The 25,947-nt window shown below is 48.8% G+C and overlaps 1 protein-coding gene across 1 annotated transcript in view; it reads right to left on the reverse strand.

The window, feature by feature from the left end:
• Nucleotides 1-18,191: 18,191 nt before the first annotated feature.
• The window catches only part of SLC6A11 (solute carrier family 6 member 11), a 147,270-nt gene continuing 139,514 nt past the window's right edge, over nt 18,192-25,947 (reverse strand). Inside the window, exon 13 of the mRNA XM_060161182.1 lies at nt 18,192-18,591. Coding sequence (XP_060017165.1) covers nt 18,352-18,591 — 240 coding nt within the window. The 3' untranslated portion in view covers nt 18,192-18,351. The remainder of the gene's footprint in view (nt 18,592-25,947) is intronic.

The following is a 25,947-nucleotide window of genomic DNA, read 5'->3' on the forward strand; positions in this document are numbered from 1 at the left end:
CATCACTGATATAAACGAATTATAGTAACCATTTCCACTCCCTTTTCTTCCTTCAAGTCTCCTTGATAATCTCACAATCATCTCTCTTTTTTCTGTATTCCTATTCAGAATTTAATTCCCTCTATTTTCATTGCTCTAAATGTGTTTTGCAGGGGCTTCCCTGGTGGTGCAGTGGTTAAGAATCCACCTGCCAACGCAGGGGACACGGGTTCAAGCCCTGGTCTGGGAAGATCCCACATGCTGCGGAGCAACTAAGCCCATGCGCCGCAACTACTGAGCCTGCGCTCTAGAGCCCACAAGCCACAACTACTGAAGCCCGTTCGCCTAGAGCCCGTGCTCTGCAACAAGAGAGGCCACTGCAATCGGAAGCCCACGCACCGCAACAAAGAGTAGACCCCGCTCACCGCAATCAGAGAAAGCCCGCGTGCAGCAACGAAGACCCAACGCACCCAAAAATAAATAAGTTTTTTAAAAAATGTGTTTTGCCTACAGCAAAGTCTGGCTGTCAGGTCAGTTTCATAGACTGGACCATCTAATGCTTGAATTATCTCCATAACATCCCCTGCTCCCCACTCCCCTCCCTCCCTGACTGCCCATGACTGTCTAACATCTGTCTGCACATCTCCAGTGATGGGAAACTCATTATTCCACCAGGCGGATGGTTTCAAACAACAAACTCTTATCTCACTGGTGTTCCAAGGACTGTCTACTGTGCAGAGGGGAGCTTCAGATAAGGGACCCTATACTATAAAGTTGAGATGTCTGATGCACCGTCTCCATGTCCTTCCTAAAAGCCTGGTTAAAGTCTTCCAGAGAACTTACATGCATCCCTCGTGGGCTAGAGGGATAGTTTCTGTTAGCAGAGTTCTCAGAATGTGGGCTGGCAACCATTGGTGGTAGCTAGGATAATTTTCAGTGAGGTGGAATAACTTGGTGCACAAAAGCTCTTCCATATTCATCTCCCTGTAACATCCTTGTGATTTCTGTCCATGGGCAAGTCTCAGGTTGGGGTAATTTGTCTTTAACACCTCTCACAGTACTGAGCCATCCCATTTTAACTAAGAGAGATAAGCCCTAGGACTGTAGCCCTGGTAGACACCAATATCTAGTTAGAATTGAACACATTGCTCAACTGTCCTTGTATCTATTTTAGTGGAGACCTATTTCTGGCAAGTGATACTGATCTTCTAGTTACAGTGTGATGTACAGTTTCCTTTTCAGATACATTTATTTAATCTAAAAAAGGAAAATACTTAAGTAAATAAAAATAGACACAATGCACAGATTTTTGCAAAACTCTTGCGGCTGGTTTGCAAGTGACTGAAGTTTGCGTAGCCTAATTTAGAGAAACATTTCACCCATGTGTTCGTTCACTCAACAAATGTTCATTGAGCACCTCTGAGACGAGACACGGGGGAGGACTCGACAAAGAGACAACACAGCTGGTAGGAGATTCCATTAAAGAGGGCAAGGCCTCACCATGGAAGGTTTAATCACCACATAGAAGAACTGGATCTGACCTTGTGGGGCACTGGGGAGCCATTGAATGTGCTGGAGCAGAAACAGTAAGGTAGGATTTAAGATTGTTGCAACTGGCCAGGTATGCAAGGTGGATTGAAGGGGAGAAGATTGGAAGCCAGGAGACCAGTAGGGGGCTGCTGTAATGTTGTAGGCGTGACATGAGGGGGACTGGCGCCTAACAGTGGGCACTCAATAAATGGTTGAAACTATTATTGTTAATATTATTGTTGTAGTCCCCTCCCTTCCCTTGACTTGGGGCAATGAGTTCAATGAGTCATAGACTTACAGGGGCATCAGACTGGAGATGGCCCTGAGATATTACCTAGTCGAATATCTTTATTTTAGAAATGGGTAAATTGAGGCCTGGAGAGACACAGTGACTTGCCTGCGAGCACCTGGCTACCTGGTAGCAGAGCCAGGAAGGTGATGACCGCTAGCTGTATTTTGGAGCACTGCTGTGTGCTAATCACTGACCCATGGGGAAACAGAGAGTCACTGGCCCAAAGTCACACGGTAGAAGTGGAGCAGAGCTGGGATCCCAAATGAAGCCTGGCCATCTCCACAGGTGGCACCCTGGGCCATTAAGTTCATTAATCTCGCCCCTGCACCCGCAGGCAACCTCTCATCAGGCCACAGGTGATGCTGTGGGAAGAGACCTGATTTGGGGGGGCGGGGGGGGCGGGATGTCCAGATCTGTCATCAGCCCTCTGTGTGTCCTTGGGCAAGTCCCTTTCCCTCTCTGAGGCCCAGTTTCCTCACTTTCAAATTAAAGAGATTTCACTTCCCTTCTGACATCCCAAGTCCTCAGGCTGCTGGGTGAGGGGCTCAGGAGGAAGGCCATACCTGAGTCTGCTCCCCACACCTTGCCCAGGCCTCCTGTCCTGAACCCTTCACCTGCTCGTGGCAGACTCTGTTTCCACAGACAACACAATTCCATCATCCAGCTTGTCCAAAATTCTAGTAACACTGACAAGCCTCCCTTCGACCTAAGAAAATATCCCCTGTAGGGAAACAGAGCTTCGTGTTTTGTTTTCAGAAGGGATGCTATTACCTTAACCACACCCCCTTCACACCAGAAATTCCCCCATTAGCAAAAGAGCCACCACATTAATGTGTGTAACCACTTGAAAAACCACAATAAACCTCGCAGGGGATAATAGGACATAATATCATTTTGTTATCCTGTCCATGAGTCACGCTGGGGCAGATCCTTGGCAGCGGCCCTGTTGCTGAATGTTCAAATATTTGTGCATATCATACCATGCTGGGCTTAATACTGCAACACCCTGACAGACTGCCACTTCCAAAGAGGCAACCCCCCACAAGATGGGAAGCAGGCTGTTCTCAGTACAGACAGGGCCTGTCCCAAGGAGACGGCCCGATAAACTCTTCTCCACAGCGTACAGTTTGTGGGTAATGTGCAGGCTTTGGAGCTAGACAGACCTTAGCCAAGTGACCGCACCTTCCTGGGCCTCAGTTTCCTCATCTATAGGATGGGAATAATAATAACAGTTATAGCTTCTACCTGACAGCATTGCTGGGAGAAAGCCAGCTCATGTTCTGGTACGTGGTAAATGCTCAAATACTCTTTTATTATGCCGGTGCCATTTGCAATCTGCTCTACCCCCGAGTCAATAAGATTCTAACTGAGAGTTGAAGGCAATCTCAAATGCCACCACCTCCAAGAATCTTGTCTGGCTTTTGCCCAACTGCATATGATTTCTTCATGCCTCCAATTCCTACACAGATCTCGTTCCTGCTTCCCTTTAAAGGTACTCACCACTCTACCTTCAATGGGGGCACAGACTGCTGTTCCTTGGAGCCCTGCACACAATAGGGGCTCAATATTCATTGACACTTTGTATCTGCTCCCAGGGCAGAGAGCCCAGGGCTATTGGGTTCCTTCCACACTCACTGCCAACATCCAGATATATGAGACTACTTTCAGTACTCCTCAAGGGTCCCAACTTCTGGGCCTTTACATATGCTGTTCCCTCTGCCAGGAACACTGTTCCCTTATCCTCTTCTCTAGTGGACTTACCTTTACTCTGCAGGTTTTGACTTGGATGCCAGTGGGATGACTCCTGCCCTCATGGCCTGGCCCCGTTCCCTGGTTGGACTCACTCTGCACGTTTCCCCATCATAGAAATGCGCACACTGGGTTGTTTAACTCCTGGTTTCATCCTCTCTCTCTCTGGACTCTTAAGCTCTGCGAGGTCAGAAATAGGTACAGCCCAGTGCTTGGCACACAGGAACTGCTCACTAAATATCTGTTGAAGAGAGAAATGCACACATGAAAACCATGGGATCGTGTCTTACTCATGTGGCAGGTTCTTGAGGACCTGCCCGTTGGCTCCTCGGATAGACAGGGTGTGAGAAGGGCTCGGAGTTCTGAGAATTCTGACTTTTTCTCCCCTGAGCACTGCCAGGCTCCTGGAAGTGAAAACCCTGCCTGCTGGCAAGCATCACAGTCACTCTCAGGACGGATCTGAATGTCACTGTCACCTGCGGGCATCTGAAAACCAACCCAGGCAGGTTCCCATGTGTAGGGCACTGAGGACCCCCAGGAGGAGATGGGGCGAGTGTGGTGACTGTGCTGGAGGGAAAACAGAGGCCTGGAAGAAAGGCACAAAGAGGGAATTAGTGCTGCGAAAAGAATATGGGCCTCAGGGTGGGGAGACTAATTCACACCCCAGGAGCTGCATTACCATGGGCAAGTTCATGCCTTGAAAATTCTAAGTACTGTAACTATGTGAGTATTTATTGAGCTTCTACTTAGTGCCAAAGCCCTTCGCATGAATCATTGCAATCACCTTCCCAGTGACCCCACAGGATGGGAGGTGTTATACCAATTTTACAGCTTAAACTAAGACACAGAGGGTGTCTGGATCTTTTTTGGGTTCCCCATAGGCCAAGCTGAGGACAAGGACTTGAGTGCAAGTGGGTTATTTGGGAGGCAGAGCTAACACAGTAAGGAAGTAGGATGTCAGAAGGGCAGGCAGCCGGCATAGGGTGTTTGATCCAGCCAGCTACCAGGTGGGCAGCCGGCACTTAATTCCAGGGACAAAACTCTAGGAAACAGGGTAGTACATGCATCTCAGAGTTACCCCACCTGAGGGGAAAGGGAGCTGGGGTATTGATACACCAATTCTTGCCAGCCTTTGGTTGAAGACTGCTCCAAGGGTGCTAATCTCCTGGCACTTCTGCACTAGGAGGCACTTGGCCGAGCAGCCTTCTGGGGTTGCGGGGAAGCCCCCAGGCACAGCATTACAGGAAAGAGAGTGGGAGGTTGGCCAGAGCCCCTGGGAAAGTCAGGTGCAGGGTTATGGGTGACATACTGTGTATCCTCCAGTAGGAAAGGGGTGGACACTGCAAAGGTAGCTGATGCCTGATGGGGCTGGGGCACGGAGCATTATCCAGAGTCTGCTCAACCTTATTCACTTTCTGGAATTTTCGCCTTCCAAGAGTGAGGGGCAGCTGGGGTAGACGTGTGAATCCTGATCTTAGACTCAGGAGTTCCTGGCTCGTTCTAGGACCTCATGGCTGAGTGACATCCCTGGGCCACAGTTTCTTCCTCTGTTCCACAGGCGCAGCCGTGATTACCTAGGAGAGCTGTTGAGAGGCAGAAGGAGTTCATGGCACTCAAACCCTGGCATGGAGTGGATGCCCCATCAGGGCTTTGGCATCCATACCTCTATCTCTATCTTAGGAAATCCAGAAGCAGCAAATGCCTGCTCCACTTTCATTATTTGCCATCCAAATGGCAGCTAATCACAATATTGTTATTTATGAGAGAAATGGATTCAGCATTTTTATTCCAAACAGAAGCTATTGACATTCCTAGAATAGTCCCGGGAGAGGGAAAGCCCATTGCAAAGTGCTCCTTCAGAAACAATTTGCAATCTGTGGCCCAGGCATGGGTCCAGAGATGTGGTCCTTGTTGGTTCTCACTGACTGATAAGGAGAATAAAGCACTCCACCGGAGGCCAGGGCTAGGGGCCGGCAGCAGCCAGGAGAGAGCTGACATCTTAAATGGGAGAGAATATGGCAGCGCCCTGGGATTGCAGCTTGCCTGCCCAGGCTGAGGTGGGCCGGAGACATCTTGGCAGGTGGGTAAAGAGGGGGCCACAGGGCGTTTCTGTTCTCTTCTGCTTCCCCCCTTGCCCTCCCCCTCCCTCCCTTTCTCTCTGACCCGCTCTTACTTCTCTTTTTACCTTCCTTTTCTCTCCCTCCCTCTCTTCTTTCTTTCCTTATTTTGTTTTCCTTCATTTTTCCTCTTTAAAAAATATTATTAATTAGCCGAGTACTTCTGGTATTTACACCCTGTAAACGATCACAATATTTAAGACAAAAGTTCCCTTTGATCTTCCCATTTAATCCTCATTTACTCCTCCTCCCCTTTGCAGACATAATAGGAATAGTTTGCTGCATGTCCTTCCACACATTTTTTTCTTCCCATTTGGGTACATCTATAAATACCTAGTAAACATCTTTTTGTTTGTGTGTTTATATTATAAAAATAGCATTGTACTCTAGTTGTCATTCTGTCATTTGCTTTAAAACAACAACAAAACCTTTTTTTAAGCAAGTTTTCAGTTCATGCAAAATTAAGAGGAAAGGACAGACATTTCCCATATACCTCCTGCCCCCGCATGTGCACAGCTTCCCCCATGATCAACACCACCCCGCAACGTGGTACATTTTTTACGACTGATGAACTTAGGTTGACACAACGTTATCACCCTAAGTCCACAGTTTACCTTAGGGTTCACTCTTGGTGTTATTGTATATGTTCCATGGGTTTGGACAAATGTATAATGACATGTTCCATTATTATGGCACCCACTGCCCTAAAAATCCTCAGTGATCCGCCCACTCATCCCTCCCCTAGCCCCACTCTTGGGCAACCAGTAATTTTTTACTGTCTCCATAGTTTTGCCTTTTCCACAGTGTCGTATAGTCAGAATCATACAATATGTAGCCTTTTCAGATTGTCTTCTTTCACTTAGTAATATGCATTTAATATGTCTTTTTATGGCTTGATAGCTTATTTCTTTTCAGTGCTGAATAATGTTCCATTGTCTGGATGTACCACAATTTATGTTTCCATTCACCTACTGAATGGACATCTTGGTTGCTTCCAAGTTTTGGCAGTTATGAATAAAGCTGCTGTAGATATCTATGTTTGGTTTGTTTTGGAGGTAAGTTTTCAACTCCTTTGGATAAATAACAATGAGTGGTATTGCTGCATAGCATTATAAGAGTATGGTTTTGTAAGAAACCAACAAAACGTCTTCCAAAGTGGCTGCACCATTTTGCAATCCCACCAGCAATGAACAAGAGCTCCCATTGCTCTAAATCCTTACCAGCATGTGATGTTGGCAGTGTTCCAGATTTTAGCCATTCTAATAGGTGTGTAGTGGTATCACATTGTTGTTTTAATTTGAATTTCCCTGATGACATATGATGTGAGACATCTTTTCATATGCTTAGTTTTGATCTGCATATCTTCTTCTTCGGTGAGGTGTGTGTTAAGATCTTTTGAGTTTCAAATTGGGTTGTTTGTTTTCTTATTGTTGAGTTTTAAGAGTTCTTTGTGTATTGTGGATAGGTCTTTTGCAAATATTTTCTCCCAGTCTGTGGCTTGCCTTCTCATTCTTTTGACATCGTCATCTGCAGAAGTTTTTAATTTTAATGAAGTCCAGTCTATCAATTATTTCTTTCTTGAATTGTTCCTTTGGTGTTATTTAAAAAGTCATCACCATACCTAAAGTTATATAGATTTTCTCCTACATTATCTTCTAGGAGTTTTCTCCTTTTGTATTTTATATTTAGGTGTATGTAGGATCTATGATCCATTGTGAGTTAATTTTTGTGAAGGGTATAATGTCTGTGTCTGGATTCATTTTTTTGCATGTGGATGTATAGTTGTTCCAGCACCATTTGTTGAAGAGACTATCATTGCTCCATTTCATTTCCTTTGCTCCTTTATCAAGGATCAGTTGATTCTATTTATCAGGATCTATTTCTGAGCTCTTCATTCTGTTCCATTGACCTATTTGTCTCTTCTTTCACCAATAGCACACTGTCTTGATTATTATAACTTTATAGGAAGTCTTGAAGTCAAGTAGCGTCTGTCCCCCAGCTTTGTTCTTCTTCAATATTGAATTGTGTTCAAGGTCATACAGCTAGTGAACAGTGATGCCAACTCAAGTCTTGGACTCTTATTCCAGCATAGAAGAGTGGAAGAGACAAGGCTGAGAAAAACAACTAAAGTGAGATCACAGGGGGCCTTGAGCACCAGACTGAGGCACAAAGACCTTGTCCTGATGGCATTGGGGACCCAAGGAAAGTTCTTGAGCAGAAGACTTACTGGGAAGCCTTGGGAAGATTAATCTGGTGATGGTGTGTGGTGTGGGTTGGATGGACAGAGAGTGAGGGGGACCAAGAGGCATTTAGGAGGTGGCTGCAGTTATCCAGGGAGGAATGATGACACCATGAGAAGAAACCCTAAGGACAATACCTGCACAAAGAACCCCCAACTGTCCACTGGGAGGGCCACATGGACGTCTCTTGATGTCCACTCCCAAGGCCACTCCATATACGACGGTGCATGTCATATTGTGCAGCTGGACTCACCTTTGGCTCTAGAGATGGGCACGTGACACAGGCCTGGCCAATCAGGGTAAATTCATCATTCCCACTTGAGTGATTGGTTCAGGGAGGAGCACATGACCAAGCTGGCCCAATCAGAACGAATCCCAGACCTCTGTTGATGAAGAGTGCTTGCCTAAAATCAAGGCCAAAATAGAGGCAAATGTAGTCAAGGAGTAGTGAGAGTGAAACTCAGTCATAATGAGTCCTATTGATATAATCTGAGCCCCTGGATCCAGCAACGCCTGAAGCCCCGCTGGGACTTTTTCTTTTATATGACCCAACAAGCCCCCTCCCCTAGACAATGTTTAGTGTAAGCCAGTATGCACTGGGATTCTTTTGCTTGCAACCTGAAGTGTCCTGACCAACACACCAGTAACCTAGATCAGGAGTCAGCAATCTATAGCCCATGGGCCAACGTCCGCCTACCACCTGTTTTGTTAAATAAAGTTTTTTTGGGAACACAGCCATGCCCATTTACTTACTTATTGTCTATGGCTGTTCTTGCACTGCAAGGCAAGTTGAGTAGTTGTTACAGAGACCCTATAGCCCACAAAGCCTAATATGTTTTTCATATGGTCGTTTACAAAAACATACATCAATGCCGGACCTAGATCAATCTCTCTCACCTCCTATTAAGGAGGAAACTGGGGCCCAGAGAAGGGCTGGCCTAACCCTGGGGCAGAGCCAGGCCTAGAACCCAGGTTTTCTGAGGCCCAGGCCAGAGTCCTTGTCCCCAGACACTGCCCCAAAGTGTTCTCTGTCCTTCTGGAGGGTGTTTGATTCACTTGGCAGTTGAATCCCCCTCATAGGCCCAGACAGAATCCTTCTCTGCAGCCTCCCTGTGATGCTCCTGGGAGTAGCAGGGAGCATGGGAAATTGAATTCCATAAATAACCGAACCTGACAGTCCAGCCAGTCCAGCCTGCCTCCCCTAGCGACCTGCTAACGGGAGCCGGAGCAGACACGGAGGACAATTGTCCTGATAGGGACCCCAACCAAATCCCGCAGATGCTCTCCTGGCCATGGGACCCAGGACCAGAGGAAGGTCCACTTGTAGAATGCTTGTACATCATCCAAATAAGATAGGGCAGGGGTTTGAGACTCACCCATCATAAGGGGGCTGAGAGGTGATTTGGGTCACACAGGGTAGGGCTGGGAGGGCTCAGAGGCACAAGGAATGTGCAGTCAGAGAAGGTTCTCTGGAGTAGGCAGTCTGGAGCATTGAAGGACAAAATTAAAAACGTTCAGGAAACCCTTTGCTACCTCTCTGAACCCTTCCCCTCCCCCAGCCGTCTACACTCCAGCCACATGAGCATAACCCAAACTTGCCAGACCCACTTCTGCCTCAGGGCCTTTGTACTGGCTGTTTCCTCAGTCAGGAGCTGCCGACTCTCAGACCTTCACGTTGCTGCTTTCTTCTCGTCATTCGGGCCTCAGCATACTTGTCACCACCTCTGAGAAGCCTTCCCTCGCCGCCTATCCTGAAGCTGCTGGCTGAGCCTAGTCGGTCTCCCTCTCATCCCCCTTTCTTGTTTTCTTGTATCTCTGGCCTCTAGAACAGTCCCTGGCCTGGGGCAGGGGGAGATCAATAATATCTGTTAAGTGAGTGACGGGGAAGCACCATGTGCCCTGGGTACTTACAGTTCAGTGTGGGAGACACAAATCCCCTGTGGTGTGAGAGGCTCCACGAAGGGAAGGGGAGGGGAGGGCAGCTTGGAGACGGGATCTGCCGTGGCCTTGGGGGGCAGGGAAGACTTCCGTGAGCAGGGCAGGGTGGGCAGGAGTGAGCTGGGAATGTGTGAAGGAGACTGGTGGAGGGAAAGCGAAGCATCAGCGGTGAAGGAGCGTGGGTGAGGAGCTCAACGCAAGAGCGGAGGGGAGGTGGGGCTGTGAGGCTGGACGGGGCCAGGGTTGGGGGGCGGGGGCGAGGCCCAAGGCCAGGGCCAGCTGTGGCATGTTAGGGAGGCTGGACTTCATTCCAAGCCAGGACGGTGGTGGAGCAGGGACATGACAAAAGCAGCCCTGGGCTTGAGAGGCTCATTTCAAGGAAGTGTTGGAATCAGAAGGCAGGACCAAGGTGGGAAGGTCTCTCTCCTGGGAAGGGGTAGGGTGGTCACCAGAGAAGAGGATGGGGTGACCTGGACCCTCTGTTCCACCGCCTCCCCCAGCATCCACACCCAGGGCTGCTGTCCTGCCACAGCCCAGGCCTGGCCCCTCCAGGATGCTAGGTGGGCAGCTTCCTGGAGGAGGTAACCTGGAGCAGCACTGGACCCATTCGAACAGGGAGACCTTAGCCCAAGGCTTTTGCTACCAGTGGGTAGTGGGTAGTTTTGCTACCAGCGGGCTGTGTGAACGTGTGCACCTCTCTGTGCCTCAGTTTCCTTATCTGTCGAACAGGGAGAAGAGCAACACCAACATCTTGGTCTAAATGAGAGAGTGCATGTCAAGCGCTTAGCACGGAGCCTCACACAGGGTCAGCACCCGGAGGTGACTGTTAGGGGCTGGCTTGTTCTGACTGGAGGTCCCCGCAGGGGGAGGAGGGGTGAGCTGGGAGTAGGGGAGGGTTGCTGGAGGTTTGGGGCTGTCTAAGGCATTTTGGAGAACCCCCAAGTCCCTTCTGGAAGAGACTCATCTTTGGGGATTGCTCAGGGCTGGGTCTGTCCTGCCTGGGCCCCCATCCCCCAGGGCAGCTCTGAGAGAGTCAGTCCTGGGACTGGAAGGGGACCTCAGTCTCTGGAGCTGGAGGCTGCGGACAGAATCCCTGCCTGCTGTCCTGCCACCATTCCTCTGCAGCCACAGTGTGCAGGCCAGGTGGAGACAGCCCAGGTGCCACGTGGCAGGTGACAGATGGCCACAAATGAGGGGTGAATGAACCTGCTAAATCATCAGCTGGGAAATTGAGCATCTCACCTCCCATCTGTGAGAGCTTCTTCCCTGTGGAAGGGAGCGTATGTTCGGGTATGAGTGTGGGGGGCGTTTGCTGTACATACAGATGGACTCTGCCATGGCTAGGGCAAGTGGCATACACGTGCACACATGCTTGCACACGTGTGCGCACACTCGCACACATATGCACACACATAATTTGCACACATATGCTCACACCACCCTGACTCACATTCTTCCCATCACATGTGCACTCCCATTTGTCCATTCACCTACAGGCTCCTGCGCACACCACTTACACACTTGTTTTACATCCAGAAACACCTACCTACACCTGTCCACACCCAGAGCACAAGGTGTCCCAAAAGGTAGATTTGTGCAGTTGCACTTTCTCACATTAACCAAGACGCACTGAGATGCAGCTTCTCACACCGCTGAATCAGAGTGGGGTAGGCTGCCTCCAGTTCAGGGGTGCCTCCTGGCTCTCCCTGAGGGAGGGGCCACTTCCCGTGAGGACAGACTCAGTAACGTGACCAGCTCCAGCCCCTGAAGTTGGAGGGGAAGAGCTGTGTGCCCCTCTGGGTGGGAGCCTCCGGAGCCAGCTTCCAGGTCCTCCAGGCTCTCTTTTCCCTCTGCTGTGGTGACCTGTGGCACTCCGGGTAGAGGCTGCCCATTTAATCTGGGTCCCAGGGTGTTGCTGACAGGAAGCAGCGCCATAGGTGACCCTCGAAGTAATGTAGATGCTGAGAAGTAACTCTACTTTGCTGTGAGCTATTGTGCTCTGGGGACCACTTGTTACTGCAGCATTGGCACTGCCTTGGATGAGAGAGACAACACACACACATCCAAACATACGCACTGTGAGATAATATAAAAATTATACATACTGATCTCTGCTCCCAGTTCCTGGCACAGAGCTCCTGAAGCCCTTAGAATTTCCTGAATAATAGGAGCGATTTTTTTCTAATGATGTGACACTTGCTGGGCTCGTGGATGGCTTCAGGATGGGGGCTGGTCCCCAGAAAGACCCAGCCATGATTAGAAGCTTGGAACTTTCAGCCTTGTCCCTCATCCTCCTGGAAGAGAAGAGAGGCTGGAGACTGAGTTAATGATTGGCCGTGCCTCTATGATGAAGGCTCCACAGAAACCTCAAAGTGTTCCTAGAGCTTCTGGGTCGGTGAACATATCCACATGGTGGTGGTGCACTCCAGCTCCACAGGGATAGAAGCTCCTCTACTTGAGACATTTCTGGACCATTCCGTACATACTTCTTCGTCTGGCTGTACATCCGCATCCGTTGTTACACAATAAACTGGTAACCTAAGTAAGTGTTTCCCTGAGTTCTATGAGCCATTCTAGCAAATTATCAAACCCAACGAGGGGGTTATGGGGACCCTGACTTATATCTGCTTGGTCAGAAGTGCAGGCGATAACTCCGGACATGTGATTGAGGTCTGAAGTGGGGGAAATCTTGTGGGACTGAGCCCTTAGCATGTGGAATCTGATGCTAACTCCAGGGAGACAGCGTCAGAACTAAGTTGAATTGCAGGACACCCAGCTGGGGTCACAGAATTGCTTGATGTGTGGAAAACCCATGTGTCTGGTGTCAAAAGTGTTGTGAGTGTGGTCGTAGTGTGAGAGCAAAGGAGAAACACAAGGGGGAGCATGTTTTCTTATGTACACACACATTCCTGCAGGGTTCACACACACACACACACACACACACACACACACACACACACACCCCACTCCCTGGGCTCACACACTCTCCACTGCACACTCCAGGCTAGTCTGACAAGCAGGGCATCCAACCTCTGGTCAGGAACAGGGAAAGCAGCGGGAACAGGGTGAGGTGGAAACAGATGTATGGTTCGGGGATGGAGCTGTGGTTGAATTATTTCCTTAGGGGATATTCTGTTGTCAAAGGATGCAGAACTCAAGTGAGGCTGAGTGAAGTTCCTGAGGGTCAGGGAGCACTTCCTGGGGAGTCTGGAAACTTGGCTTTGGGCCTCATGTGGCCATGTGACCTCTGGTCTGCACCTCCCTGGGGACAGGAATTGCTTTGAATCCAGGAAGGGAGGCTGGTCAAATCTGAATAATAATAAACAACCCAACAGCAGCCTTCCCCCGGCACTGAGCCAGCCTCTTCCTGAGTGTCCACTCATGGAATCCTCACAGCAGCCCTCTGAGATCTCAGGTTCCATGGATTAAAGTCCCCTTGACAGACATCTGTGGGTGGCTCCCAGCCCGCAAAGTCCAGTGCTGGGTGTGGGTGTGGGTGATGCCATGATGATCCCCTGCCCATAGACACAGCTGATCGGAGCCCACGGCAGGAGAGGCAGGCATGATGTGGGGATCCCCAGGGGCGAGTGGCCACATCTTGGGGAGCTCTGGCAGGACTACTTGAGCAGGGCCTTCAGATGCTGATGAGAACATGAGTTTTGGTGACAGAAAGACTTGGTTTCAAGTCCCAACTCCTTTGCTTCCTGGCCGTGGAACCTTGGGTAAAGGACTTAGCCTGACTGGGCCTCAGTTTCCTCACCTGTGAAGTAGATATAATCATCGCTGGGTTGTTATCGTGAGGATGAAATGAGAAGATGCTCAGAGCAGCCCCAGGCAGGACCAGTCTGTGCCTCTTTGCATAAAGGCTCATTTCTGATGTTCCTTCCTCCAGGAAGCCTTCCTTGATCTCTTTTTCCTCCGAGCTCATGGAGCAGTGTGTATCTGATTAAAACACCTGTTCCCACTGGACATGAATTTGCGTTCACTGAGTCATGAATTTGTTCTACATTTTATCAAGCACGTCTCTGTATCAGGACCAGGGCTGGGGGCAAGGGTGTGGAGTTGAATAAGAGATAGCTGCCCTCCCCAAATGCCCCACCCATGTCCCTGTAGTCAGGCTTAGGGCCGTGGCCCTGCTGTGTCAGTTCCCACTGCTTGTGGGGCTCAGTGACTGGCACACAGGTCTGCATCAGGGGCTGGGAGACAAAAGAGTGGGGTGGGACGGGCTCAGGCATGGAGTCAAGTCCAAGCTCTGTTTCTTTCTTGCTCTGTGACCGTGGGCAAGTCCCTGCACCTCCCTGAGGCTTAGTGTCTCCGTCTGTGAAATGGCAGCAATTGGGCCTGATTGTCTCTAAGTGCCTCTGGGCGCTGGCCCTGCAGAGTTACTGAGCATGACCTTGTCCTCGCATGGGAGGATGGTGGGTGGCCCAGAGCCAACCCCAGGCTCACCCCCTCCAGGCCCCAAGTGTATCCTGCAGGGGAAGCAAGGGAGGGTTAAGGCTGAGCTTTCAGGAGCCCACCCTTTATTTGGAGTGGCTTGAATTAGCATCTGCAGGCCGATCAGAGTCCGGGTATTAATGAGCCATTGAGTCAGAGGCAGTTTTCCAGTGCACCATGTTGTTAATGAATTAATCACTTCTGACAGCTCCGAACGCCAACTCCGTGCTTACCCCCAGCAAGCCTGGGGTGGCCACTGGCTGAGCCACCCAGGGTCCAGGTTGGCTGAGCTGCCCTTGGCACCCCCTGCCCCCAGCGGCATTTCAGTAGTTCAGCTTGGGGTCTTGGCTTCTTTAATCTGAATCCAGCCTCTCTCCTTTCCATCCATCACTTTTCCCTGATTCCTAATCCAGTCCCATCCAGGCCAAATCATTCAGCCTCCCCAGCTAGAATAGTGGGTGGCCTCTTCCACTCCTGTCCTCCCACTGCATGAAAAAATACTCTCTCATCTCTTGGGTAACAATGTGCTGAAAATCATATGCTCTCAGAAGTTCATTTTCTCCCTAGGAAGAGAGGTGTTTTATTTGGATGAATACTTGTATACTTTTGGGGGGATCGGGGGTGAGGTCTCCAACAGGAATGCAAATTGAGGGCAGAGCAGAATTGCTCCAGCAGTAAAGGGGATTTTTAGAGACTATGTGGGGAGAAGAGAAAGGAAGAGATGCAGACACGCTTTGGCTGCTCCTTCTGCTTTGACCTTTTGGCAATTCCCTGGCCACTCCATGACCTTTCGTACCCCTCGGCCTTTGCTTGAGCTGTTCCCTCCACTTGGAATGCCCAGGTCTCTCTTCTTGGTTTGACACATCTCCTAATCATGCTTCAAAGCCCTCTCTACCTTCTCCAATCAACCCTTTCTGGGTTTCCACTCAACTCTGAAAAGATTGCCTCACAGGTGAAATTAAGGAAACAATCCCATTTACCATTGCATCAAAAAGAATAAAACACCTAGGAATAAACCTACCTACGGAGGCAAAAGACCTATACTCTGAATCTATAAAACACTGATGAAAGAAATCAAAGGTGAAACAAACAGATGGAAAGACATACCATGTTCTTGGATGAAGAATCAATATTGTCAAGGTGACTATACTACCCAAGGCAATCTACAGATTTAATGCAATCCCTATCAAGTTACCAATGGAATTTTTCACAGAACTAGAATTAAAAATATAAAAATTTGTATGGAAACACAAAAGACCCCGAATAGCAAAAGCAATCCTGAGAAAGAAAAACAGAGCTGGAGGAATCAGGCTCCCTGACTTCAGACCATGCTACAAAGCTACAGTAATCAAAACACTATGGTACCATTGCAAAAACACAAATATAGATCAATGGAACAGGATAGAAAGCCCAGACATAAACCCATGCACCTATGGTCAACTAATCTATGAAAAAGGAGGCAAGAATATACAGTGGAGAAAAGACAGTCTCTTCAATAAGTGGTGCTGGGAAAACTGGACAGCTTCATGTAAAAGAATGAAATTAGAACATTATCTAACACCATACACAAAAATAAACTCAAAATGGACCAAAGACCTAAATGTAAGGCTGGACACTATAAAACTCTTAGAGGAGAACATAGGCAGAACACTCTTTGACATAAATTGTAGCAGTATCTTTTTTGACCCACCTCCTAGAGTAATGAAAATAAAAACAAAAATAAACAAATGGAACCTAATTAAACTTAAAAGCATTTTCACAGCAAAGAAAACCATGAACAAGATGAAAAGACAACCCACAGAATGGAAGAAAATATTTGCAAACAAAGCGACTGACACGGGATTAATCTCCAAAATATACAAATAGCTCACACAGCTCTATGTCAAAAAACCAAACAAGCAAATCAAAAAATAGGCAGAAGATCTAAATAGGCATGTCTCCAAAGAAGACACACAGATGGCCAAAAAGCACATGAAAAGATACTCAAAATCACTAATTATCAGAGAAATGCAAATTAAAACTACAAGGAGGTATCACCTCACACGGGTCAGAATGGCCATCCTCAAAAAGTCTACAAACAATAAATGCTAGTGAGGGTGTGGAGAAAAGGAAAACTTCCTACACAGTTGGTAAGAATGTAAATTGGTATAACCATTATGGAGAACAGCATGGAGGTTCCTTAAAAAACTAAAAACAGAGCTACCATATGATCCAGTGATCACACTCCTGGGTATACATCTGGAGAAAACAAAATCCAAAAACATACATGACTCCAATGTTCATTGTAGCACTATTTACAATAGCCAAGACATGGAAGCAACCTAAACGTCCATCGACAGAGGAATGGGTAAAGAAGTTGTGGTACATATGTACAACGGGATATTACTCAGCCATGAAAAAGAACAAAATAATGCCATTTGCAGCAACATGGATGGGCCTAGAGATTATCATACTAAGTGAAGTAAGTCAGACAGAGAAAGACAAGTATCATGATATTACTCATATGTGGAATCTAATTAAAAAATGATACAAATGAACTTATTTATAAAACAGAAGCAGACTCACAGATTTCGAAAACAAACTTATGGTTACCAAAGGGGAAAGGTTGAGGGGAGGGATAAATTAGGAGCTTGGAATTAACATACACACACTACTATATATAAAATAGATAACCAACAAGGACCTACTGTATAGCACAGGGAACTCTACTCAGTATTCCGTAATAATCTATATGGGTAAAGAATCTGAAAAAGAATGAATATATGTATATGTATAACTGAATCACTTCGCTGTACACCTGAAACTAACACAACTTTGTAAATCAACTATACTCTAATACAATTTTTTTAAAAAGATTGCCTCAGAGGCATTTATAATCCTGCTCTGGATGTATTTGTGTACCCATCTTCCTCCCCTGGAGCTGAGAGCTCCTTGAGGGCAGGGACCTTGTCTCATTCACCACTGTAGCCCCAGGGACAGGCGTGGAGCCTGTCATAGGGAGGAGCTCAGGCCATGGTAGGGAATGGATAGAATTAGTCAAATCCCCATTGATGGAAGAAGGTCCTTTGGGAGGAGTTGAAAGTTTCTACCCTGGGTTTTGGTCATGTGTGCCCCCTGGATTGGTAGCCCCATGAGGGCAGGGCTGAAGTCTGATTCCTCTCAGAGTCCCCAGCATGGCCTTGTCCATGGGTGGTGGCCAAGTGGAAAAACAAGGGTGCGTGGAGCTGAATGAGGCCTGGTGGCTGGACCCTTCCCTGTCCCTGGCTCCATGACTCACCTGGGCCTGGAGCCCGGGCTCCAGGGATCTCAGGCTGCCCAGTCCCGACCCTATACAAGGACCAGGCACAGAATGTGCCACTCATCAGATTGTCGTACGCAGGTAGCGTCAGCATCAGGATACAGAACCCCAGCTCTGCCACTTCCCCACCTGTGTCCTTGGGCAGGTGATTTAACCTCTCTGAGCCACATTTGCACCTCTGCGAAAGGCTCTGCTTCATGGGGCTGTTGTGCGGATTAAGTGAAATAGTGACTAGAAAGCCCAGGGTTGATGTTCACACAGGGTCTTCATTCCTTGTCCTCTTTCCTGTTCATCCTCTCTGCCTTCCTTCTTGTTCCTCCCCTTTCAGCTCCATCTCTTCCCTCCTCTCTGTCAACTTTCCCAATTTACGGTCCAAAGGTCGAGAGAAAAAGAGAGAGAGAGAGACAGAGAGACAGAGAGAGAGAGACAGAGAGACAGAGAGAGAGAGCATGAGAGAGAGAGGATACAGTGATGGTTCAAAGGATGGCTGCCCTGTGGGGGTCAGGCATCTGCGACCACACTCTGACCAGCCTCACCTGCAGCTATGGGCCTCCTCCCTTCAGAGCAGACCTCGCTTCATCACAGTGTTAGTATTTCAGCAACTGTGGACTGTTTCTCCTGTTGGGTAGAAGTGTCACGGCCTCAGCCTGCTGCTTAGGGGGCCAGTAGGCGGCCCAGGGGGCTTGAGGAGGATGAGAAGGGCCGCCCGGATGGCCTGGGGCCTCTCAGAAGCGGTGTTCTGAGGGAAAACAGCTGTCACAAGGCTTCTGATCAGACTCCCTGCGCGGGGCTCCCTTTAATGTCTATGATCACACCAGTCCCCTGAGGCTCTGCTGGCGGTGGGAACACAGGGATGGTGGGGCAGCCGGACCACAGCAAAGCCCATCGGCCTCCTGCCGGGCCCAGCTGCCTGTCTGCTGGGCCTGCATTCCAGACTCTGTGTGCGGTGTGGTTTCCACCAGCACCTATTCCTCTGCTGCCTCCTGTCCCTCCATCAAGTAAGTGGTGAATCTGTGAAGAGGTACAAGGATGCTCACTCACTCGTTCATTCATTCACTCATTACTATTCTCTTCTCAACCTGGTAGCCAGAGGGATTCTGTTACGTGACCAGACCCCTGCGCTGCTTGGAAGCCACCTCCCTCAGAGCAGAAATCAAAGTCCCTGCAATGGCCTTCGAGGCACGATCTCGAAGGGGCCCCCTCCTCTGGGAAGCCCACCCCCCGTCTCAGCCACACTGGCCTCCCGGCTGTTCTGTTCACACACTGGCAGGCTCTCGCCTCAGCAGTTTATATTTACCATTACCTCTGCCTGGAACGTTGTTCCCTCACACAAATCCTTCCTGCCCTCACCTCCTGTAAGTCCTTAAATGCTGCCGTCTCTGTAATCTTTCTCTGATCACTTTATTTCATTTCGTACCCCTCCCCCAGCACGCCCAATCCCCCTTATTTTACATATATATATATATATATATATATATATATATATATATATATATCAAGTTTTCTCCACAGCACTTCTTGTCTTTTAAAGCCCTACACATTTGCTTGTCTCTCTACATCTCTGAGGATATACGGGACATCAGGGCAGGAATTCTCATTGATTTCGTTCACTTTCTAGCTGTCCAACCTTACAAAAGTCATGTAACCTCTATGCCTACGTTTCCTCGTCTGTCAAGTGCAGATGACTGTTCACACAACAGCACAACCTCACAGGGTTGTGTGAGGACTCCGAGAGAGGATGTGTAAGGGACAGATCCTGGCCCAGATGGTGGCCATGCAAACCCATGGACACAGTCATGACCAGGACCCACATTACAGGAAGCTCCGCCCTCTCGTGGGGGTAACTGAGGGTGCATTTCAGGTGGAGGGGGTGCAGGTAATTCCCACTGTGGGCCCTGTCACTCTCCACCCGACTGCTTTCTCTTGGCTCTGCAGGGCAGGCTGGGTGTGCTCCTGGAAGCAGCCCTGGCCAAAGATGGACAAGAGTGGGAGGATGGACCCCAGCTTCTTGCCCCTCCAGGGATGGCTCGAGGTGAACACTAAGCCCCAGTTACCCACAGTGGGAACCTACTCAGCAGTGAGCTGTTTCTTTACTCCCTTCCCTCCTCAGCTTCCTTGACTAGGGCTCCCTGGGGCCACCACCTAATAAGCTGCTTCCATTCAGATCCTTGTCTCAAGGTCTCTTTTAGGGGAGTCCATCCTGAGACAGGTGGATTCTTGGGGAGGTCTTCATGGGGCACCTCCACATCCCTCCTTTACCAGCCCAGCCAAGCCTTTCCATCCCAACAGTTGTCTCTGTGGTTTTCCTCAGAGTGTCCTTGGGGACTTCCCTGGTGGTCCAGTGGTTAAGACTCCGTGCACCTAATGCAGGGGTCTGGGTTTGATCCCTGGTCAGGGAATTAGATCTCTCATGCCACAACTAAGAGCCTGCATGCTACAACTAAAGGTTCCACATGCCACAACTAAAAAAAAAAAAAAAAAGATCCTGCATGCTGCAGCTAAGATCCAGCGCAGACACACACACACACACACAAAAAACAGTGTCCTTGGCGTTTTCCTTTGAAATTCCACCTGCCCCTGCAAAGGGGCTCCTGGTCAGGACCTGGGCTGCATGGGAGAGGAAGAATTAATCAGAGTGGTAGAAGAAGAAATCTTCCCTCCAACTAGTATTGTCACAGGTCAGGGGAGTGTGTATTCAGCTGAGTCAGAAGGTGACTGGGAGGAAGATGCCTTGTATGTGTGGGAGATTCTTCCACAACATCCTCAGGCCAAACGTGGAGGGGAGACTTTGTGTGAAATAAAGTGGGTCTAAAATACAGGAAGAGCTCAGCTGGCTCTTGTACTAGCTTATGGACTCAAGTGTTCATTCATCTGTTCACCCATTTATTCACTCAACACACATTTAAGAAGTCCCTGCTCCATCTGTCAGGATCCAAGGATGCAGTGGAGAACAAGACAGATATGGCCCTAACCCCAACCCTAACTGAACCCTAACCCAACAAGGCCATCCCAAGTCTGTGATGGCTCCATGGCTTGGGGGGTCTATGCAGTTGGGAATCAAGAGGAGTTGGGCCCCAGTGAAGGGAGCAGAACCTGCTCTTTGAGGGTCCCTGCACTGCTGTGCAGTGGCAGTGATCAGTTGGCATCCTTGCTGATGGCGCTGGCTCCATCTCTGCTACACTGGTCTTTTTACACTCCCTGGTCTTCTGTGGTCTCCTGATTACACCTGGGAAGGGGCAGTAGAGCTGTGAGGTGGTTTGCTCACCCAAATAGAGAGACAAACCAAGCCCTGGCTTCTGTCTTTTGACGTAGAGCCCATGTGTCCCAGAGGAGGACCAAGGCTGCAGACACCCAAGTCTTGGTTGGAAGTGAGGCCTCCACAGGCCAGCTAGCTGGCTGGATCTTCTTAGAGGGAGGAGGGAAGAGAAAGGGAGAGAGACAGAGAGAGAGAGAGAGAGAGAGAGAGAGAGAGAGAGAGAGAGAGAGAGATTCCCAAAATGAGAATTAATGTGCATTGGTGGTATACTGGTGAGCATAGCTGCCTTCCAAGATGAGAATCGTAGAGCAGCCTAGAGCCCGTGAGCTGGAAACAAGAGGTCCTTGGGAGCAATTTACAGTCCAAACGTCACTCCCAAAGCCGGAAACCTCTAGACACAGCTCTCTCTGGTTGTCTACACTCCACCAAATGAACTGTTTTCAGTAGAGTGGCTTGTGCCTGTGCATGTGTGTGTGTGTGCATGTGTTGGGAGGGTTGTGGCTGGGTAGGATAATAGCTACGAGCTTTAGGCCTTTGGAGCTAGATAACCAATAATAATAGTGAATTTTCGCTCAGTGTGTACTGTGTACCTGGACCATGTTGAATGTGTTACATGTGGGGTTTTCCTTAGCTTCCCCAGTAACTCCATGGGAGAGTGTATCAGGTGGGGTCCTGACAGGAAAGAGAAGGTACATACACAGGGAGGAACTCAGGAGAGTTTAACGAAAGGTTCAAGAAAACCAACAAAGGATGATGATGCAGCTGAAGTCGGCAACTAGGGGCCAAAGTGGACCAAGGGAAGGAGGTGTTACTGGAACACAGAGAGAGTGGCCATAGCTTCTGGAGCAGGATGCCGGCCAGGGGATGTGGCTTCAATAGAGGAACGTAGGCAAACTGCAGTGACCCAACAGGGAGGGAGCCAGGGAAAACACCCCACTGAGGGATGGGTAGCATGCCCTTGAAGCTGAGCACCCATTCTCCTCCTGCCCTCCCATCTCCTGCCAAGGTGTCCCATTGGCTTAACCCAACTGTTCATCAGAGGACAAGGGAGCCTGAGGGTTAGTCCTTATAAGCCAACCTTCTGGGCCATAGGGCAGGGGGAGAAGGCTGGAGAGTAGGCCCAGAGTGGAAAACAGAATGTGTCCAGTAGAGGGAGGTGCTATGATTATCATTCCCATGCAGGAATAAGGAGCTAAATGAGTTTCAGGGCTGAGTGCAAAATGAAAATGCCCATCCCCCTGTTAAACAATTATTATGAATTTCAAGACAGTGACAGAAGAAAATTAAACCACATTACATGCCCATGAAACCAACCTTGGTCCCTTGTTACAGAAGAGACTGCGGCACAGAGATAAGCACCTTATCTAAGGCAGTTATACCTGGGCTTTGAGTCCGGCTCTGCCCTTCTAGCTACAGCGCTTCAGACAAACCACTTTACTGACCTACAGGAGGGTCTCAAGACATCTAACTACCGTGGCGGTGCTGCTAACAAGGAGGGGGATGAAACCAGGTGAGGCCGGCCAAGCCTTTGGGAGCTGTCCGAGGTGCTGATATGACGTTGGGCTCCCTGGGCCCCGCACGGCCCTTGGATGCTTAGGTCAGCAACAACGTTTGAAATAACCCATTTCTACTCTCAGTCTGTCTCTGGGCTCCTCTAAGTGTCAGAGCACAGAGATCTGAAATGCTATTTTCTGGAGTTTGTGATGTGGTGAGCTGGAAAGAGCACAGGAATCGGAGTCAGGAAATGTGGATTTAACAAGGGCAGTGTTGACACCATCTCATTTCATCCTCACGGCCATCCCTCAGAATGACCACTGTAGCCACATCACAGGCTTTATTGAACACTTACTATTTGCCAGGCACAACCACTGCTCAGTTACTCTGTCATGTAATTGTTGTTATCATCCTCACTTACAGATCAGGAATCTTAGGGCAAGAGAGAGTCCCCACTGCAGTAGATTCCATTAGGGCATCACCCATTATGCTTGCCCTGTGCACAGGGTAAGCTGAAAACACTGGAGGTGATGCCCATGGAAACATCTCTCAACCAATGACGGGCAAGGGTTGGATGGAGAAATACCCTTGCGTCTTCACCTCAAGGTTGGGATGACACTGAGGCATGTTCTACACTGTCTTCCAGAGTCCCCTGTGGGGTTAAGCTCTAGCTGCCCACAGTGGGATCTGGCTTGATAACATACCCTCTACTGGCTTCCTTTGCTTCCCCTGTTTCACTTTCTGTCACAGCCAACCTCTAAGATGACCCCATATGATCCTCACCTCCTGGTATTCACACCCTTGTAGCCCCTCCCACACTGTATCAGGGTTGGTCTGTGTGACCAATAAAATATGACAAAAGTGATGGAATGTCACTTCTGATATTAGGTTACGAAGGACACTGTGGCTCCTGTCTGGAGATCTCTGTCTCTGTCTCTCTCTCTCTCTCCCCCATCACTCACTCTGGGGAGAGCCTGCTTGCATGTCATGGGAAGCAGTATGGAGAGGCCCACACTGTGAGACACTGAGGCCCCCAGCCAGCAGCCAACAAGGAATCTGGGCTGTCAACAACCATGAGAGGCAGCTTTGGAGTGAATCCGTCAGCCTCAGTCAATCCTTCAAATCGTCAGCCCTGGCTGACAGCTTGATTGAAACCTCATGAGAGACTCTGAGCCTGAACCACTCAGCTGAGCAACTTCCAGATTCCTGACTCTCAGAAACTATTAGATAATAGAAACTTGTTGTTTCATGCATCTAAGTTTTGGGGTAATTTGTTATGGTGATAGTTAATTAATACACTCTCTTACTCCACTATCAAGGTTTCCTGGGTTCACCTCCCAAATGAACTATTTAAACTTGAATCTTCATTTCAGGCTCAGCTTCAAGAGGAACCCAAACTCAGACCTTTACCCAAGGGCATCTGCCTGGTAAGTGGAGGAGCCAGGATTCAAACCCGCAGTACATGAAGCGACTGCTCAAGAGCTCAGTGCTATATGCGTCGGTCACCCCTGGCTGCAGCCTGCAAGCACCTTGGCTATAGAGACCAGGTCTTGGCTCCCTTGGTGGTCTCCATACCTAGCTCAGTGCCTTCCACATACTGAGTGCTCAGGATACGTTACTTCCCTTCTGCTCCCTGCCCGGCCCTTTATTACAGATGTTTGACTTCAGAACTTCAGGTATTTAAGTATCTGAACCCTGGATTTAGGCTGTCTGTGTTCAAATTCTGACTCTGGAACGCACTAGCAGGGTAACTTTGGGCAGGTTATTTAATCATTTTGAGCCTCAGTTTCTTCCTCCATAAAATGGGGTGATAACGGTACCTACCTCACTGATAGGACAGTACCTACCTAAATAAATGTGTACATAGTATTGGTCAATGCCAAGCACTTGGGAAATGGTGTATAAGCGTTGGTGTAACTAGGATCATTTCATGCCTGTCCCCACTCTCACCTGAAGGGCACACAACTCAGGCAGCAGTTGATTGGGGAAATGACTTAGAGAGACATGAGAGCTGAGTTCTCTCAATTCCCAGAGCCCCTTGGAGAGCCTTACCAGACATGTATAACTTGCAATGAGCTCTCACCTTACCCTGACAACACAGAGAACAGAGCTCTTTGGGAGTGGGAGGGGAGATGAGGGGCTTGGGGGATGGAGAGCACACTCTGTGAACTTCAAAATTGTTTTTGCCAAGAATGAACCCTGGCTGCCTTCCCAGGTGTTCAGTAAATACACATGAAAGGATGAATTGGAAACATGCTAAGATGAACATCACTGCCTTGAAGACAGGGGTGCGTTTTACATAAAACAACATCTCCTGGGGACAGTCACATAGCACCTCTCCTAACCACACACTTGCCCTCTTCTCCTCTACCTTCTGAACTGGTGACCCCACCCCCCGGCTGGTTTTGATAACTCTACCAGAGACCCTGAAGGCACCATAATTCATATTCATCTCCCATGTTGGGTTAGGAATATTGGCCATGTATGCCCTGATTATGTTAATTAACTGTTTTTTTTTTAATAAAGGAGACAGTTATTACCTTCAGTTTGACAGCTTCTAGCTGCATTAGCAGTCACAGCTGCCAACATCATGGTGTTGATTAGTTACCTTGAATTGCTTGGAGACAGGCAATTCTCAACAGGGTGCACCCCCAGAGTCTCCTGCATTATGCGGGTGCCGGGCTCAATGATTTTAACAGTCTAGGGAGATGAGGCCACAGCCAGCATGGTCACCAGCTCTGATCGCGGTTTAGGCGAAGGCAATGCGTTTGGAGCGGGAGGCCACTAGAGTGGAGGTCCAGACAGCTGTGGTGCTGCTCTAGGATCAGAGGAGCCATGGGGACAGGAGATCCACTTTCCCCCAACAACGTCGCTTTCCATGGTCCTGAAACACGCTGCACTGGGGTTCATGGTTTCTCCTAACTCTTTGCTCCTGATTCTGGAAACTCATGGATTACTATTCCCACAGCTCATATACTTTCTTTACTTTTTTAAACTCTTTACCTCTTGATAAACATTTTTGTCATTTTTTATACTGTCACCGATTAGTTAGGCCCGTGACTTATTAATAATTCACGGGAGTGATTTCATATACCTTTGACAGTTCCATAATGCTTCTGACAGTTACACACTTTATTTTTGTCTCTGAGAGGCTGGGAGGGGAGCTCGTGTGACCTTAGCTGCCTTCCCTGAGGTTCTGCTTTTGAGCAGTGGGTGCACCTGGGGGAGGGCGAGGTTGAGACCTCTAGGAACGCTGACTTCCAACTTAGGGAGCCGAGGGCAAAAGTCTGACCAGTGCCACCAAAGGGACAGGAATGAGGGAGAAGGGGGCCTTCAGCAGGAAATAGGAGTCAAATCTTCCAGCATCTTCCAAGCAGTTGTCCGTCAGAACTGTGTCCTCCCGCTGGAGCTCCCTAGTGGTCTAGTAGTTAGGATTAGTAGTAGTTAGGTCTAGGTCTAGGTCTAGTAGTTAGGATTCTGGACTTTCACTGCTGTGGCCCAGGTTCAATCCCTGGTTGGGGAACTGAGATCCCGCAAGTTGTGGCCAGAAAAAAAATAAAAGGACTGTGTCTTCCCAGAATTGCCCATTGACTCTGGTCCCCCATGTGTCAAGGGTT

The sequence above is a fragment of the Lagenorhynchus albirostris genome, chromosome 10 (assembly GCF_949774975.1).
Source record: "Lagenorhynchus albirostris chromosome 10, mLagAlb1.1, whole genome shotgun sequence".
Lineage (NCBI taxonomy): Eukaryota > Metazoa > Chordata > Mammalia > Artiodactyla > Delphinidae > Lagenorhynchus > Lagenorhynchus albirostris.